At 39.0% G+C, this 16,712-nt stretch overlaps 1 protein-coding gene across 5 annotated transcripts in view; it reads right to left on the bottom strand.

Moving 5' to 3' along the window:
- Positions 1 to 16,712, bottom strand: part of DEUP1 (deuterosome assembly protein 1) — a 106,501-nt gene that overhangs the window by 54,026 nt on the left and 35,763 nt on the right. For all 5 annotated transcript variants that reach the window (XM_035009390.1, XM_035009393.1, XM_035009392.1 and 2 more), the window contains exons 3-4: positions 8,499 to 8,670; positions 7,027 to 7,122 (exon numbers count right to left, since the gene is read on the bottom strand). In XM_035009390.1, the coding sequence (XP_034865281.1) occupies positions 7,027 to 7,122; positions 8,499 to 8,670 (268 nt within the window). The remainder of the gene's footprint in view (positions 1 to 7,026; positions 7,123 to 8,498; positions 8,671 to 16,712) is intronic.

The raw sequence follows: 16,712 nt of genomic DNA on the forward strand, positions 1-16,712 counted from the left end.
ATATATATATATATATATATATATATATATATATATATATATATATACACAATGGAATATTATGCAGCCATCAAAAGGAATGAGATCTTGCCATTTGCAATGACGTGGATGGAACTGGAGGGTATTATGCTGAGCGAAATAAGTCAATCAGAGAAAGACATGTATCACATGACCTCACTGATATGTGGAATTCTTAATCTCAGGAAACAAACTGAGGGTTGCTGGAATGGTGGGGGGTGGGAGGGATGGGGTGGCTGGGTGATAGACATTGAGGAGGGTATGTGCTATGGTGAGGGCTGTGAATTGTGCAAGACTGTTGAATCACAGATCTGTACCTCTGAAACAAATAATGCAATATATGTTAAAAAAAAAAAAAAGATAGCAGGAGGGGAAGAATGAAGGGGGGGAAATCGGAGGGGGAGATGAACCATGAGAGATGATGGACTCTGAAAAACAACCAGGGTTCTAGAGGAGAGGGGGGTGGTGGGATGGGTTAGCCTGGTGATGGGTATTAAAGAGGGCACGCTCTGCATGAAGCACTGGGTGTTATACACAAACAATGAGTCATGGAACACTACACCAAAAACTAATGATGTAATGTATGGTGATCAACATAATAAAATTTTTTTTTAAAAATGGAGATATAATTCACTTACCATAAAATCACCTTTTAAAATATAAAATTCATTGGTTTTTAGTATATTCACAAAGTTGTGCAACCATCATATTACCTAATTTCAGAATATTTTAATTACCTCAAAAAGAAACCCCAGAATATTAGAATGATTATACATTTCTTCCTGCCCCCAGTCCCTAGAAACTACTAATCTACTTTCTGTCTCTATGGATTTGCCTATTCTGATCATTTCATATTAGTGGAATCATATATTATGTGGTCTTTTGTGTCTGGCTTCTTTCACTTAACATAATGCTTTCAAGGTTCATCAGTGTTGTAGCATGGATCAATACTTTCTTCCTTTTTGTGGCTGAATAGTATTCCGTTGCATGGATATGTCACATTTTGTTTAACCCTTTGTTAATTGATGGACATTTGGGTTCTTTCTACTTTTTATATATTACAAATAGTGCTGCTATGAACACTTGTGTACAAGTTTCTGTGTGGATACATACATTTATTTCTCTTGGGTACACAACTAGGAATGGAATTGCTGGATCATATGGAAACTCTGAGTTTAACTTTTTAAGGCACTGCCGATCTGTCTTTCAAAATGACTGTACCATTTCCCAGTACTACTGGGAACGTATAGGGTTCTAATTTCTCCATGTCCTCATTGACACTTGCTATTGTCTGTCTTTTTGCTTATAGCCATTCTGGTCAGTCTGAATGGGTATCTCATGATTTGATTGGCATTTCCTTAATGACTCATGATGTTGAGCATTTTTTTCATATGCTTATTGGACTTGTATACCTTCTCTGGAAAAATGTCTATTCATATCTTTGCCCATTTTAAAGTTAGGTCATTTACTTTTTATTATTGACTAGTATGAGTTTTGTTTTTTTTTTATTCTGGATACTAGTCTCTTATCAGATATATGATTTGTAAATATTTTCTCCCGCTTTGTGAGTTGTCTCTTCACTCTCTTGATGGTGTCCTTTGAAGCACAGAGGTTTTTTAATTTTGGTGAAGTTAAGTTCATCTGATTTTTCTTGTGCTTTTGGTGCCAAATCTAAGAAATCATTGCCTAATCCAAATCCATGAAGATCTACTCCTATGTTTTTTTCTAAGAGTTTATAGATTAAGTTTTTACATTTAGGTCTTTAATCCATTGAGTTAACTTTTGTCTATGGTTTAGGTCTGACTTAATTTTTTTACATGTAGATATTCAGTTGTTCCTTTACTGTTTGTTGAAAAGACTATTCTTTCTCCACTGAATTATCTTGGCACCACTTCTGCTTTCTTTTGATTAATATTTGCATGGTATTTTTTCTACCTTTTTATTTCAACTTACCTATATAGTTATGTCTGAAGTGAGTTTCTGGAACAGAACATATTGTTAGGTCATTTATTTTCTTAATTTACTCTGTCAATCTCCATCTTTTAACTGAGGTATTTAGACAATTCCCTTAATGTAATCATTGATATATTAGAGCTTAAGCCTTACTCTTTTTGTTCTTTTCTGTTTTCCAGTTCTTGGTTTCTCTATTTTAGCTTTTCTGTCTTCTTCAGGGTTATTTGAGCATTATTTAGAATTCTATTTTGATTTACCTATGTTTTTTAATGTATCCATTTGAATAGCTTTTTCAATTGGTGCTCTAGGTATTACATTATATATACGTAACTCATTACGGCCTACTGGTGTCAACATTTTACCAGTTCAAGTGAAATGCAGAAGTCTTACTTTTTTTTTTTAAAGATTTTATTTATTTATTCATAAAAGACAGAGAGAGAGAGAGGCAGAGGGGGAGGCAGGCTCCCCGCTGAGCAGGGAGCTCGATGTGGGACTTGATCCCAGGACCCTGGGATCATGACCTGAGCCGAAGGCAGATGCTTAACCATCTGAGCCACCCAGGAGTCCTGTGAAGTCTTACTTTTCTTTATGTCCCTTTGCCCTGACCCATTCATAATATTATTGTCTTAAGTATTTCCTCAACATACATTAAGAACCGCATTAGACATTGTTATAAATTTTGCTTTAGCTGTCAATTTAGAAAACTCAAAGAGAAGGATAGTATTACATTTACCCATTTTTAAACTCTTTCCATTGTTTTTTCTTCCTGATGTCTCAAGATTCTTTCTTTGCCATTTCCTTTCCACTAAAGGAATCTTCTTTAGCCATTATTTGAAGGTAAGTTTATGGTGACAAATTCTCTTAGTTATCCTTCATTTGAGAAGGACCTGATTTTCCCTTCATTCCTAAGGATATTTTTTCTAGGCATAGAATTCTGGGTTGACATTTATGTTCTTTCAGCAACTGAAAAGTGTTCCAAATCCTCTGGCCTCCATGGTTTCTGATGAGAAATCTGCTATCTCAATTGATTTTTCTCTATAGGTAAGGTGTTATGTCTTCCTTGCTGCTTCCAAGATTTTTTTCTTTGTCTTTTAGTTTCCAGAACTTTGCCTATGATGTGTCTTGTTGGTTTCTCTGTATTTATCTTGTGTGAATTTCACCCAGATTCTTGATTCTGTAGGTTTACGTCTTTTACCAAGTTTTGACACTTTTTGGCCATTACTTCTTTGAATACTTTTTCAGTCCCCCTCTCTTCTCCCTTCTGGGAATCTGATGACACAAATTTCCAATCTTTTGTTATAGTCATACATGTCCCTTAGTTTCATTTTCTTTTCTTTTTTTTTTTTAAAGATTTATTTATTTATTTGAAAGAGAGAGAAAGAGAGAGAGAGCGAGAGCACATGAGAGGGGGAAGGGTCAGAGGGAGAAGCAGACTCCCTGCTGAGCAGGGAGCCCGATTCGGGACTCGATCCCGGGACTCCAGGATCATGACCTGAGCCGAAGGCAGTCGCTTAACCAACTGAGCCACCCAGGCACCCCTTCATTTTCTTTTAGTCTGTTTTCTCTTGGTTGTTCAGATCGGGTAATTTCTATTCTGCTATCTTTAAGTTCACTGACTATTTCCTCCATCCTCTTCATTCTACTTTTGAGCCCATCTACTGATTTTTTTTTTTTTTTAGTTTGGTTATTGTATTTTCCAGAGATAAAATTTCTAACTGGTTGTTCTTTATAGTTTTGTTTCTTTGCTAAAGCTTTCATTTGTGTCAGGTACGTTTGTAATTGCTCACTGAAGCATTTTTATAACAGCTGCTTTAAAATCCTTGTCAGATAATTCTAACATCTGTATTCACTCAGTGTTGGCACTTCTTGGTTGTCTTTTCTCATTCAAGTTGAGATCTTCCTGGTTCCTGGTGTGATGAGTGATTTTTTATTGAAACCTGGACATTTTGGGTATTGTGCTATGAGACACTATAGAGTTCCTTTAGGGATTGTGTTTCAGCCATCCTTTTCTGATGGCATTCTGGCAAGGAAAGTGGTACAATGCCTCATCACTGCCTTCAGGGGACGGGGAGTTCAGCTCTTGGCCTCAGTTGGTAACCCAAGGGAGACGTTCCTTATCCCTGCTGAGTGGGAATGGGAGTTCAGGATCCCCACTAGTCTTCACTGATACCACCTTGACTGGAGGGGCGTAGGTGCCTTGTTACTGCTTCTCGCATGTCCTTCAGTGAAAGTGTAGTGAGGGCGAGTGGCCTGACTCCTTATTAGGTTTCCCTTGATACCATTCAGAGAGGAAGGGGTTGCCTCATCACCATCAAATGGGCATACTAGTCCCGGCTCTCCACATGGCCTCCACTAACACCATGGGCTGGGGAGGGCCTTGTTAAAACTTGGTGGTCATGAAATTCCTGGCTCTCCACTCTTCTCTCACACCACCCAGGCTGGGAAGCCTGGACTACCTCATTACAGGCTAGTGAGAGAGAGGCTGTCTACTCAGTCTGTGCTGAGGGGAGGGATGGGTTTGGGGCTGAAGTCTTTTTCTGTAGTGTTGGGCTGTAGTAGAGCAGTTATTATCTAAGTGTGTAATCTTGCTAGGCTGTCTTTTTCTGGGTCTTTTGGCTGCAGAAAGCAGGCATTCCTTGGGATTCTTTTTGTTTGTTTGTGCCCTTTGGAGCGTCTGGGTTGTCAGCTTCTCTGTTAACCCAGACTGGGATAAAAGAGGCAAAGAGAAATCCCAGGGAACTCATCACTATGTCGCTCTTTGGGTACCAAGGTCTTAGTTGGCCTGTTTCCTCCCTCCACTCTCAGAGTCTTCATATATCATTTTATAGATAATGTCCAGGCTTTCTAATTTTAATTTGCAGGATCTAAATGCATCTATTCCATCTTTCCAGGAGTGAAAATCTCAAATATATACACAATTTAATCCTAGTTTCATAATGGTTAGAAGGAAAAGAAAATGCTATCTTTTTAAAAAGGAAGCAATTTCTATGAGAAAGTTCTGATGGAGTTGAGTTATTCAAAGAAGAGTGTGGTAAAGTGTATCCTTCAGATATTTTAGGAAAATGAAACTGTAAATAAACCAGGAATTTCAAAGAAGGAATCAGTAGAGTGAGCTAGCAGCAACCAAAGCATGTTTGCCACAAGACAGCATTTTCTGGTTAGAAGAATGACATATTAAGAGCTATTATGCAAACCAGTTCTCTCTTTTTCCCCCCTTCCCTCTTTCCTTCTCTTCTGCTCTCTTTCCCTAATGCTCTTCCTTCCTTTCTTTTAACACGAGAAGAGAAGCAGAAAACTGCAGTGGAAGCAGATGGCTGCTCTCTTAAGAACAATGTAGTGTTTCCAAAGTGTATTCTATGAAACAGCTATTTACAGTGTTTACACTGTAATACTGTACTACAGTATAAGCAGGTTTTAGCTTAAAAAATAGAGTTCCATGGTCAAATATGTTTTGAAAAATGATGGATTAAAAAAGCTAAGTGGATTTGTTTAAAGCAAGACTTTTCACAGCCTGTAATATGCTAATATGCACTGTAAATGTCCAGGAGCAGAGAAGAAGTAAACAGCATTTCCAAAACTCTCAATATTAGCATTCCACAGAACACATTTTTGTGAAATTGCCGTAAGGATATTTGTTGGTTAGCCAGCAGCCAAGTAATAAAATAGAGCTGCAAAGCATCAAACGGCAGGGATTCATATATTACATGACTGCTCAGCACCTGTAAACAAGTCTCACAGCTTTTTAACAACAGACGTGAAAAAAACCCAGAGATTAAAGATCTGGTAAGCAGTGATTGAACTAATTAAATATAATTTTGAGATGGTAATTCACTTGTATCTCCATTTCTGTATTTTTTTCAAACTTATTCCAGATCGTGGTGTCTCTGTTTATACCGAACAATACAGTGATTTAATATACATGTTGCTATTTTAGAGCTTTATCATTACAGAAAAAAACAAGGTTGATTGAGTTAAGCATTAAATGCTTAGAGTCTTAGGAAAAACCATTTAGTTTCATAATTCGAGCTACCATCTAGTGGCAGCTATTTGAATTGCAGGCAAAATGTCTAAATTTAAGAGCTAGCTAGTCTTACAAGATTATACTTATTAAGTGGCATCAAATGTTTCATATCCAATCTTAATGGCCGATGACCTCCCTGAGAAGGTACTTAAGAAAGAATTAACTACTTTAGGCTCATTTAATTGTATTATCACTTATGAAATCTTTGCACTTCAAAAATTTCATAATCAAACTGTATTTCCCATTGATTCACTTATTAAGTGAAGCAAGGACATAACATCCACTAGATCTGAGATGCACAGATAATGATTGCCCTATGTATTATTTGTGATAAGAGAGAGAAAACTTTTGGCTTGCCAGCACAGTGAGGAGGTAGAGGAATAAGTAAGAAAGGAATCAGTATCCCTATTCAGAAGACCTATCATTTATGAAACAGCCCTACCAGTATCAAAGTAATAAAGACCAGTTTTGTCCTTTCAATTATCTATTTCATAATAGCAAAGTTATTTCTGTTGTTCACATTGCTAACTATTATCATACAATTAATTAGCAAGTCATTGATAAGTAGAAAGGTAATAGTCTTGCACTATGCTAACAGTTAAAGGGATAAAGAGCTGACAGTGTAATAAAAGAAACAATCTAATAAAACAGTGAAAGACAGGGTCAAACATATAACCCATCATTAAAATATAAGAACTTTACTTGTATTGAAAATAGTCCATTTTAATAAAATTAATACAACTTATAAATACATAAATTTTTTTTTTTTTTTAAGATTTTATTTATTTATTCATGAGAGACAGAGAGAGAGAGAGAGGCAGAGGGAGAAGCAGGCTCCCCGTGGAGCAGGGAGCCCGATGCGGGACTTGATCCCAGGACCCTGAGATCATGACCTGAGCCGAAGGCAGACGCTCAACCATCTGAGCCACCCAGGCGCCCTAAATACATAAATTTGATATAATTTTATATGTGAAAACATATATCAAAATGTGTTAAATCATCAAATGAGATTAAATTACAATAAGTTTCCTTACTTGAGCTTTTAGGGTTTGCAGTTGTCCTTCATAATTTTGCGTCATCGCTAAGTTACATTTTTCCAGACTGTCCAACTTCTGTCTAAGTAACCCCACCTGCAGCAAGAATAAAACTTAATTTTGATTTTTCTTAAATTTTGTCTGACCAAGGCAGAAAATGTGCAAAGGACGAGCATGATTTAAATAAAACTGCTGTCCCCAAACAAGAATAAACATTGGTACTGCAGTTCTTAAAATAGTTATTAATAATTAAAGTCACAAAGCCCCACGTTGCTGATGCCATTCCACTGGGTACACATTAGGACAGGGCAGTGTGGATGTTTGACAAAAGATCCGTGTCTCCATCACAGTTTAAATTAAGGCTTAGAATTTACTTGGTATTATCTTTTCAGGCAGCCATGTCATTGTTACACGGGCAGAGCCTCACGGATCCAGTCCGGCTTTATTTGGGGCTCCACTGCCTTCAAACGGAGCTCTGCCCGGTGGCACTATGGAGTAATGGCTACATTTTTAGAAGACCATTTTAAAAAGGAAAGAGTGATGCGTCAGAGGAGTTCTCAGGGGTTTGGTTTGCAGAATTTGTCTGCTGAAAAAGCGCAGGAGGTACCTGTGTACGCATCTGGGTCATCCCAGATATGGAAGCAAGAGAATAGTCTCTTACATATTCTAGGTCTGATGACCTGCCTCTACTATGAAGGGCAGCCAGATGCCGATAACTCAATAACTCAGTTGACGATGTCAAAAGCTAAGTTCTATTGGGAGGCCAACAAAGGTAGAGAGATGGCTGAAAAACGAGCTGACTGATGATGGTTTAGTATATGATTTAAGTAAATACTGCTCTTAGGCCTAGCCCAAAAGAAAAATTCACAGACAGAAGTCCGCATTAGGTCAACTATGTGGTTTTCTGGAACTCCTCTGGAAGCCTGAGAGCACGCATACATTCTAGTCACTGATGAGCTGTAAGCAATCTTGCAGGGGCTGGGGGCACTCCTCTTAGGAGGGTGCCCACATATAAACACACCCCTTCACCAAACTCTTTTCTCCCCTGTCCCGCAATCACATCTTGACATTTCACTTCTTTCAGGAAATATTCTCCTAGTAGATTCGAAGAGGCGCTTGAACTCAGCCATTTCCAAAGACACGGTTTGGACAACTACTTTGTTTCTACAGCTGCAAAAGCACTGACATCTTTGTTTGCAAACCATATTTATTTCACATATATATTGAATGTCTGTTTATTTTTCTAGATTGCTTTGACACGTTGTGTTTGTCTGCGTCAGCAAATTGTGATGGGTTGAGGCTCCAATCATCACTTATTTGATAGAAGACATTTAGCACACTATGACAGAATTCCAAGCAATAAAGGCTACCGCTGATGCCTGATAAAAAGGATACATAATGAAAAACATATCCTGGTAGAATATTATTTATAACTGTCTGAGGAATTAACAATTAACACATATATTCAGTACCTCTTGACCTTTCTGATCCAAGCAAGTTTGTGCATTTGCCAACTCTTGATCCCGAAGATCTAATCGTGTCTCCAAAGCCCGCATTTTCCTTTCCCAATCCAATTTTTTGTTGCTTACCATGATGTCAATTTGTTCCATTAATTCCTGAAGTTCGGCCTCACAAGGAGAAGCTCTGCCAATGGTCAAAAAGTGAAACACATTTTAAAAGAGTGAAATATGAGGACAAGAAAATGATTCCATTGCTCTGAATAGCGTGATCATTATTTCCTCAAAAAATTTCCTCAAATTATTTCCCCTCAAATTCCTTAATTACTTAAATAAGAAGAAGTTTGAAAGCCAGAGGTTAAATTTTACACTAAACCTGAAAGCTAATTTCAGAGTAAACAGTGACTATACATTAAATGTTTTAAAATGACATTGTCTAAAGTATAGTTGCTGTCATAATATAATGCAATATACTGATAAAGCCCCTGCTTCTATTCTCTTCTTAGTGTAGGTGGTAGCGCATGGGTCTCCCAGAGCCAGAAGTTTTGACTTAGACAAGGAAGTCCTAAAATGAAAACACATGTGCAGATTATGTCAGAAACAAGGTGGCAATAAAGAAAGTTAGCTAAAAATAAATAAATAAAATAACAATTTTAGAGTGGGCTGATTCTATGGAAAATTGGAATTATGAAAAATGGTTCAATGCTCTGTGTAAATGTACATGTACCTATGTCTGTCATAGCTTGAGTAAGTTTGATGGCAGGCAAACTGGGACTCAAACCGTGCCTATCAGGGATAGAAGAGCAACCCCAGGCTAGGAAGGACCTGATTCAAGGGTACTAGCTGGGCGACAGTGCCCCTCCTCCAGGAGGGGAACTTAGCGCCATCTGGCTGGTATCCCTTTGGAAGGAATCTCATCAGGCAGGTGTGGGCAGAATACTGTAAGTCTTTAGATAATGGGGATACTATTAGTTGGATAAGGGGCAATATCTTGGGTCTCAGAGGGTCTATTTATAATTGAAACAAAACCTTTGGTAATAGCTAGATTTATAGATGTGCTAGCTGTGAGGACAGATTGCGGGGTGCTCCCAGGGCAGGGTTCTCCATCAAAGAAGCTGACGTATTCCACAGAGGCCTGGACTAAGTCCAGTTATTCAAACTGGACATGCAGGCAGATGTTGAAGCCTCAGATTTCAACCTAAGGAACACATACATGTCCAGATTAGAAAGCGAGTTATTTCAGTATCCATTCAATGGTGGTGACAGGGCTTCTAATATATTTGTGTAGGTGGGAGGAAGGCAGGAGGAAAAGGCAGGTGAGAAATGATATCTTCTCCATTTAGTTTCACCCAATCAGAATTTTAGAGGTAATTAAGGATCATTTAGCATTCTGAAAAACCTCAGGCCCAGAGAGGTCAAGGTCACACAGTAATTAGTGGGACACCCAGGTCTAGATCCTAGGCAGCTGCTTCCCAACCTTTAGCTCCTTTCTGTGTACCACATAGCAAAAGACATGATGTTTTGAATAAGAACTCGCTTGAAAAATATAACATAAATTAGCTCCATTGCAATAGGGTTAGGAAGAGGTATTAGAATCCAAAGAACTCAGATTTTCCAGAATCACTTTCTAAAATGCCCAGTCAACCTGAACGAAGGATGTCCCTTTGATCGGTTTATTCACCAGCGGACTCACCAGTTCTGACAGCAGAGAGCTTTTAAGTACAAAGTGCCATTCTGAAGACTTCTAGCATTCCTGGACTAAGGCCCAAAGGCTCTCCATTTTTACTTAAAACCTAAAACAAACCTCAGGAAAGGAAGTACTAATTCCTCTGTAAATAAGTTGATCGAATTTTAATTGGAGTTAGGATGTGGGGAAAAACAGCAGAACAAAAAGAATCGTTTTCACACCATTTTCTTTTCATAACAACATGTATCACCTTTGCTATAAATATATTCTATTTTTTCTGCTATTGTAAGCTCTGAAAGAAAAAGGATTATATCGGGCCTTTTCATCACCATCTCCCTGGCACAGTGCTCCAGCACATAGCAGATGCTCAATAAATTTTTGAAAAATGAACAAATGAGCTCTTTTCATCATTATCTCCTCAGCAAGTAGAAACGCACCATGCTAATGGAATTAAAATATAGGCTGAAAGTAGAGTGCAACATAATGGAAGCTACTCAATCAATATTGTTAAATAAAAGAGCAAATGGTTTCTTTACTGATTATGACTATGTCATGCAAAAATTAGGATATTAGACTCAGGGTGGAAGAACTTTTACAAGTCACATTGTCCAGCTACCCATCCAGTGTTTGCATGTCTTTCACAACGTTTCATAAGAGAATCATCTCTGATGCCCCACTGATCAGATTCAGCAGGTCTAGGACAGAGGCCATTCTGCATCGCCAACAAAGATATCAAGTGATTCTGGTGCATGCCAAGGCTTGTGATCTGTTTCACAATATCACTGCCAAGAGGTCACCCAGCCTAGGTCTGAATTTCTCCTTTACCAAGTAAACACTGTCTGAGATTGTATCTAGATAACAGTGAGTTTTAAAAGTTCTTTCTTATTTTGAAGTGTTTTTCACCCACTAGTTCTAATCTGATCCATTGGGACCATGCAAAATAAATGCCTTTTCAACACAGTAGACCTTAAAGTACTTGAATACAGTTATCAATGTCAAATACAGTTATCAGTCATCCCAGATTCTTCCAAGTTTTCTCAGTGTTCAATAGTAGATACTGAACATTCAAACAGACAATGGCCAGAACATATGATAACAGACTCTTACCCACAACCTCTATAGCAATAGTCCTAGAATGGTCAGGACTCAGTCAATGACTGATAGCTTCCTTAATTTTTGCCCCCACTTCCAACTCAGGACTAACTGGAGAAAGCCGATTACGCTCCCCAGACTAATCACATGGGATGCCCCGCTTCTACTAATCCTGTGTCCGGCTTCCCAGTAACAGCCTCCATCCAATGAAAGCATACCCAAAGCCTTCTCTTTTGTTTACTGTAAAGCTTTCCCACCCGGCCTTCGAGCCTCTGTCACATGTAAGTGATGGTTGCTGACTCCCTTGCTATAGCAAGCTTTGAATAAATAGGCTTCATTTGTTCTCATTTGGGTGGTCTTTATTTCCACAAGTATCTTTATTTCCTCCAGTTGCTCATGGAGATTTCTTTTTCCTCCACCACTCAACCGTCTAGTTTACTGCCTGGAAAATACTAGATGCTTAACATACCATTTGTTGCATGAATGCAAAAGTGAATGACTATGGTAAGATTTTCAGACCTTTCCTAATCCTGGTGACTTTCCACCGAACAAGTTCCTGTGTTGATTTCCTCCTTGAAATGTACCATTCAGAACTTTAACAGAAGACCCCAGGTATGGTCTAACCAGTTTAGACAGGGACTCTCACATCCTTTGTTGCAGGTGCTATGTATTTTTATTCGAGCTGATGAAGATCACCTTAGCTTTGAATTTGGGAAGGGGTAGGGCAAAGCGGTATATGATACCATTTCAAGGTGATTTTATTCTTGCCCTAACACCTTTTTCATGCATGCTACAAACAAAGCCACTATCTTGTGCTTGTTTCATCTTGGAGGGGGGGGGGGGGGGGGCCTTAGGGGAGGGCTTTATATTTATCCTTATTACATTTCAGAGTGATAGATTCAGCCTCTCAATGTGTGTGGTCATCACTGGTTCTTTAATGAAGCAAACATTCATTCAGCGACTGCTGCCCACTGTGTGAGGAAGTGGGAAGACAGAAACACATGACCTATGCATAGAGACACTTGCAAGGCAGGTACAGTACAAGACTAATGAATATATGCAGCATTTCGGGGACTAGAAAGGAAAGGTACTGAATACAAACTTGAAGCCTTCCTCAAGGAGCTTATGTTTTGGGATCCTGTTTCTGTCAGAAAATATATTCACTATACCTCTCAGTTTTGTGTCAGCTACAGATCTGATAAGTATTACTTGTTTCATATATAAATATGTTTTTTTTTCCCCCTACAAGTGACTGTAAAATGTCACACAAGACAGGATGGAAGACAGAGCTCTATGGCATTCCACTATCAAGCCCTTCAGAGTGACAGGGATCTGGTGATAATTTCTTTTCCTATAATCAGTTTCTAATCCACTTAATTAAATTTACAATCTTTTCTCTTTTTTTCCCCCCATAAGAATGTGACAAAAAGCCCTGTAAAATATGACGGCAAAACCCAAGGAAGATTCTATCTATATGCTCCCTCATGCACCAGCATATCAGCCCCGTGAGCCAAAGCTGATCTAGTATGCATCCATGCTGAGTCCTGGGTTCACAAACCACCCAGAATCCCTTCCAGAGTCTTCCCAAAGACTTGGTCCAACTCAGATTTACATCCAACTCAGCTTTCTGTCAAATTTAATATTCCTTTTGAAATTCAGTAGTCTAATCTTCTAGTATATCTTCCCTTCTTCAGTTTTTCAGAGATAATTAAGAGCAGTTGGTCTCCATAGCATCAGTATTTGCTCCTAAATCTAATGAACTTTAAAATGAAATACAAAAGGCTTAGTTTAGCCTTCTTCACAGAGCTGGGCACTAACATTATTCATATTTTCATTTCTTCCTTTAGTCAAACGCTGACTAACACTATGCTAATTACCTTCCTGTTCTTCCTCTTATGGATCCTCACAACATCCTGTAAAGTAGATCTTATTTTTCCAATTTTAGAAAAGTTGATGGAGGCACTAAAAAGGAAAAAAGTCCTCTGAGTCTTCCAGCTTTAGGGACTGGGTGGATTGTGTCTGATACACTACTTAAGACATACAAACCCGGGCCCTGATTACTGGGTTTATCCCCGGGGGCAATTCCTAAGAGAAGGATCGTGAGGTCAGGAGAGAGGTCTCAAACCAGAAGGAAGGGGGCACACTGAGACTTGCAGGGTGATGTACAAATCTGAGGAGCCTAGAGTCAAAATACATGAAGAGAGCAAAATACAAAGCTAATGGATAAATGGCGGTAGTGGTGGTCAGTGTGTTGGGGGGACAGGAGAATGGAAAGTAGAGAGTCATTCAGAGTAAAAAGAGCTGGAGTAAGGTACATGGACATGTATGTTACTCCAAAGTCCTTTTATATATGGGCTTACATGCTGGTTCTTACAAGGGCAGACCTTCATCAGACAGATGGCCATGGTGACCATGTGATCAATTATCCAAACCAGGACAATTTTGGAAGTTGAAGGGGCCCTAATGATAATTATGCCAGGACAAAGGTATAAAGCAGTGATTATCCTGGGCCAAGGGGGATGTAGGGGCAGCCTCCCCATCATCAACCTGGAAAATAGAAATGGAGAAAGAGGTCTGTAAAAAACAAAGTGAGTTCATTTGGGGACATAAAAGATGTCAGAATAGAAATGGATCTTGAGCTTGAGAGAGAGAAGAGGGGGTTCGAAAAACAAATATGGAAGTCATCATGGAGGAAGCGGAGGGATTGAGAAAGGAAAGCATAGGCTGAAGAGAAAGAGAAGACTGTCACGCAACATGGAAGACTAAGAAAACGAGTTTCCAAAAGGTCAATGGGCAATATGAGCCGTCATATTAGGTCTTAACTTTTCCAAAATATTTTAATGAAACTCATTCTAAAACGTAGCAACATATTATTTGTCTTAGTTATATTACTATATATTTAGTTATACCAATATAATTTAACTTTTTTGTGGTGGCTCATAGACCCTATTCTGTATATCAAATACTGTACCACACCAGAAACTTAAATAGAACCAAATAGGAGAGACTCCAGATGCCCCAGAACCCAATTTCTTAGACATGTCTGTGATGTCAGCCTGCTCCCCCTAAGACAGTAAAGGGGAAAGGCTTACGACTTTATGACTCCTCGGTCATAATTTCACTGTTGCCCTCGTTCAAAATTAGTTACCAAATTATAGCTAAAAATAGCTTTTCTCAAGCACTTTTCTCATTGTCCAAAAAAGGCTATTTACTGTCCTCATTAATGTGTGCTGACTTAGCAGCCTTACAATGCCTATTTTTACTGCTTATTTGAGATGGTGGCTCATACTCAGTCCATTCTGCTCACTCATCTATAATAAGCTTAATGTTGGGATGTGGAGGAGTATAAATCCCACCATTCCCAAAAAGCATGCTTACATGTACTTATCAAGGCCTTATTCTAGAGCCTTCATCAAAATCATCAAAGAAAGACATTTATAGAAATAAAATGCAATGTGATAGCTTCCAAGTCCCTATCAATGTTTTACCAGAATTCTAGGTACATACAAATTTAAAATCTCACAATTTCTATGTTCTAAAAAGAATGGAGGATCTTTTTATTTTTACATTTTTTTAAATTGTATTATGTTACGTTAATCACCATACTTTATATCACTAGTTTTTGATGTAGTGTTCCATGATTCACTGTTTGCATATAACACCCAGTGCTCCATTCTTTTAAATACCTATATTACAGATAAACTTTTTCTTAAAACTTTTTCTATAATGACTATTCCTCTTCTGAGTAACATCTTGGTTCACAGACTGAATGATGTAAGAAGACAGTTGAAATATTAGCAAGCACCAACCCTTTCTTCAGGTGATTTTTATAATTATCTAGAAATAAAGGTAACTTCACTTTCCCCATAAACTTCTATATCTGAAATATTATTTCAAATTAATACAGAGAACCACGGTATAATTAATAATAAACTACATATGCGTTAGCTTGGATTCTATAAGCCAATCTCTAGGACAATTAAAATTCCCTCTTGCTAAAAGGTCTCTTTGCTGAAAGACTGCAGTATTAGCACAAATGAGGATAGCCATTTAACCCCTGTTCTCTTCAAAACTAGAGCCAGCTATTTCACTGGATCCCAACAGCAAAGAATTAGGTAAACATTGATAAAATCTGTTTTTCCAATATTAGGAAAACAGAAAATATGCTGTTTCCTGAATGTTGGAAATGAACCTTCTAATGCCCGCTTATTTTCTTCTAACTTCCAAGTCTCTCTCTGCAGCCTGAGTTCTGAGCTCCAGACTTCTATATCCAACTACCATTCAACACCGACATCCCCACAGGATGTCTATAGGCATCTCAAAATTCTCAAATTCAAAACAGCACTTGACTCCCCACACCATGGACCTGCTCCCACTCCAGTCCACCCTATCTCTTTAATTGGCCCCACTGCTATAGTGGCTCAAGATCAAAACCCTCACGATCTGAGATTTGTGTTTCCCTCAAACCCCAGAACACCAGGTCTATTGGCACTGCCTCCAATAAATGTCCTAAATTCTGATCACTTCTCACCCTATTCAGTGATAAGACCTTGGTCTGAGTCATCTTTATCACTTGTCTGATTCCATTCTTATCTCCTACGGGGCTAGGTGCCTACCCAACACCCACCCTTCCTTTCTTCCATAAGACATCTCCAGTGTTACTCAGAGTGGAAATGTGTCCAGCTAAAAACACAGCCATATTGGCCAGTTTCCCCTGGAGCTAGGCATGGCCATGCACACAATCTGGCCTGTGAGAGGTATTAAACAGCCAGAGAGAGCTAGAGCAGTTGCCCTTGGTGCCTACCCAGCCCTCACACTTACCACCTGGGGCCACTCAGCCTGATTTCCAGGGGACAACCTGCATTTCTTTGCCTGAATCCCTCCTCTTGCCACTGGGGATCTTCTTTGCCACCCGTATGGTAGGCCAGAAGTAACAGGAAATTGAAGCCCTCCCAGGAGCAATCTTCAACCTGTGATTGTCAGTTACTGGTATGTAAATACTCACTTGCTCCCTGGATGGGATAATTCTGAGGGCTGTGCTTTAGACTGGGTTCCAGAGTCTCCCCATTATGCTTTCGCTCCAGTCACTCTCAGTGGTAGCTGGTTTCATAACTTGCCCTTCCTTATTTCATCTCCCTAGTCCCATAGGTGGTAGGCCGAAACAAGGACCCCAAAGATATCACATCTGAATCTCTGGAATAAATAAATAAATGCTACTTCATTTAGAAGAAAAGTCTCTGCATAAGTTAATGATGTTGAGATGGGGAGATGAGCCTAGGTTATCTGGGTGTGCCCTAAGAAAGAGGCAGGGGGAGATGTGACACACACAGGAGAAGGGATATGGAGATGAACCAGAAAGAGACGTAAAGATGCTGGCTTGACAGGTCAGAGACATGTGGCCAGAAGCCAAGGGATGCTGGCAGCCAGCAGAAGCTGTAAGAGGCAAGGAA

This window comes from Mirounga leonina, unplaced genomic scaffold (genome assembly GCF_011800145.1).
Source record: "Mirounga leonina isolate KUSES-001 unplaced genomic scaffold, KU_Mleo_1.0 Mir_153, whole genome shotgun sequence".
In the NCBI taxonomy this organism is placed as follows: Eukaryota; Metazoa; Chordata; class Mammalia; order Carnivora; family Phocidae; genus Mirounga; species Mirounga leonina.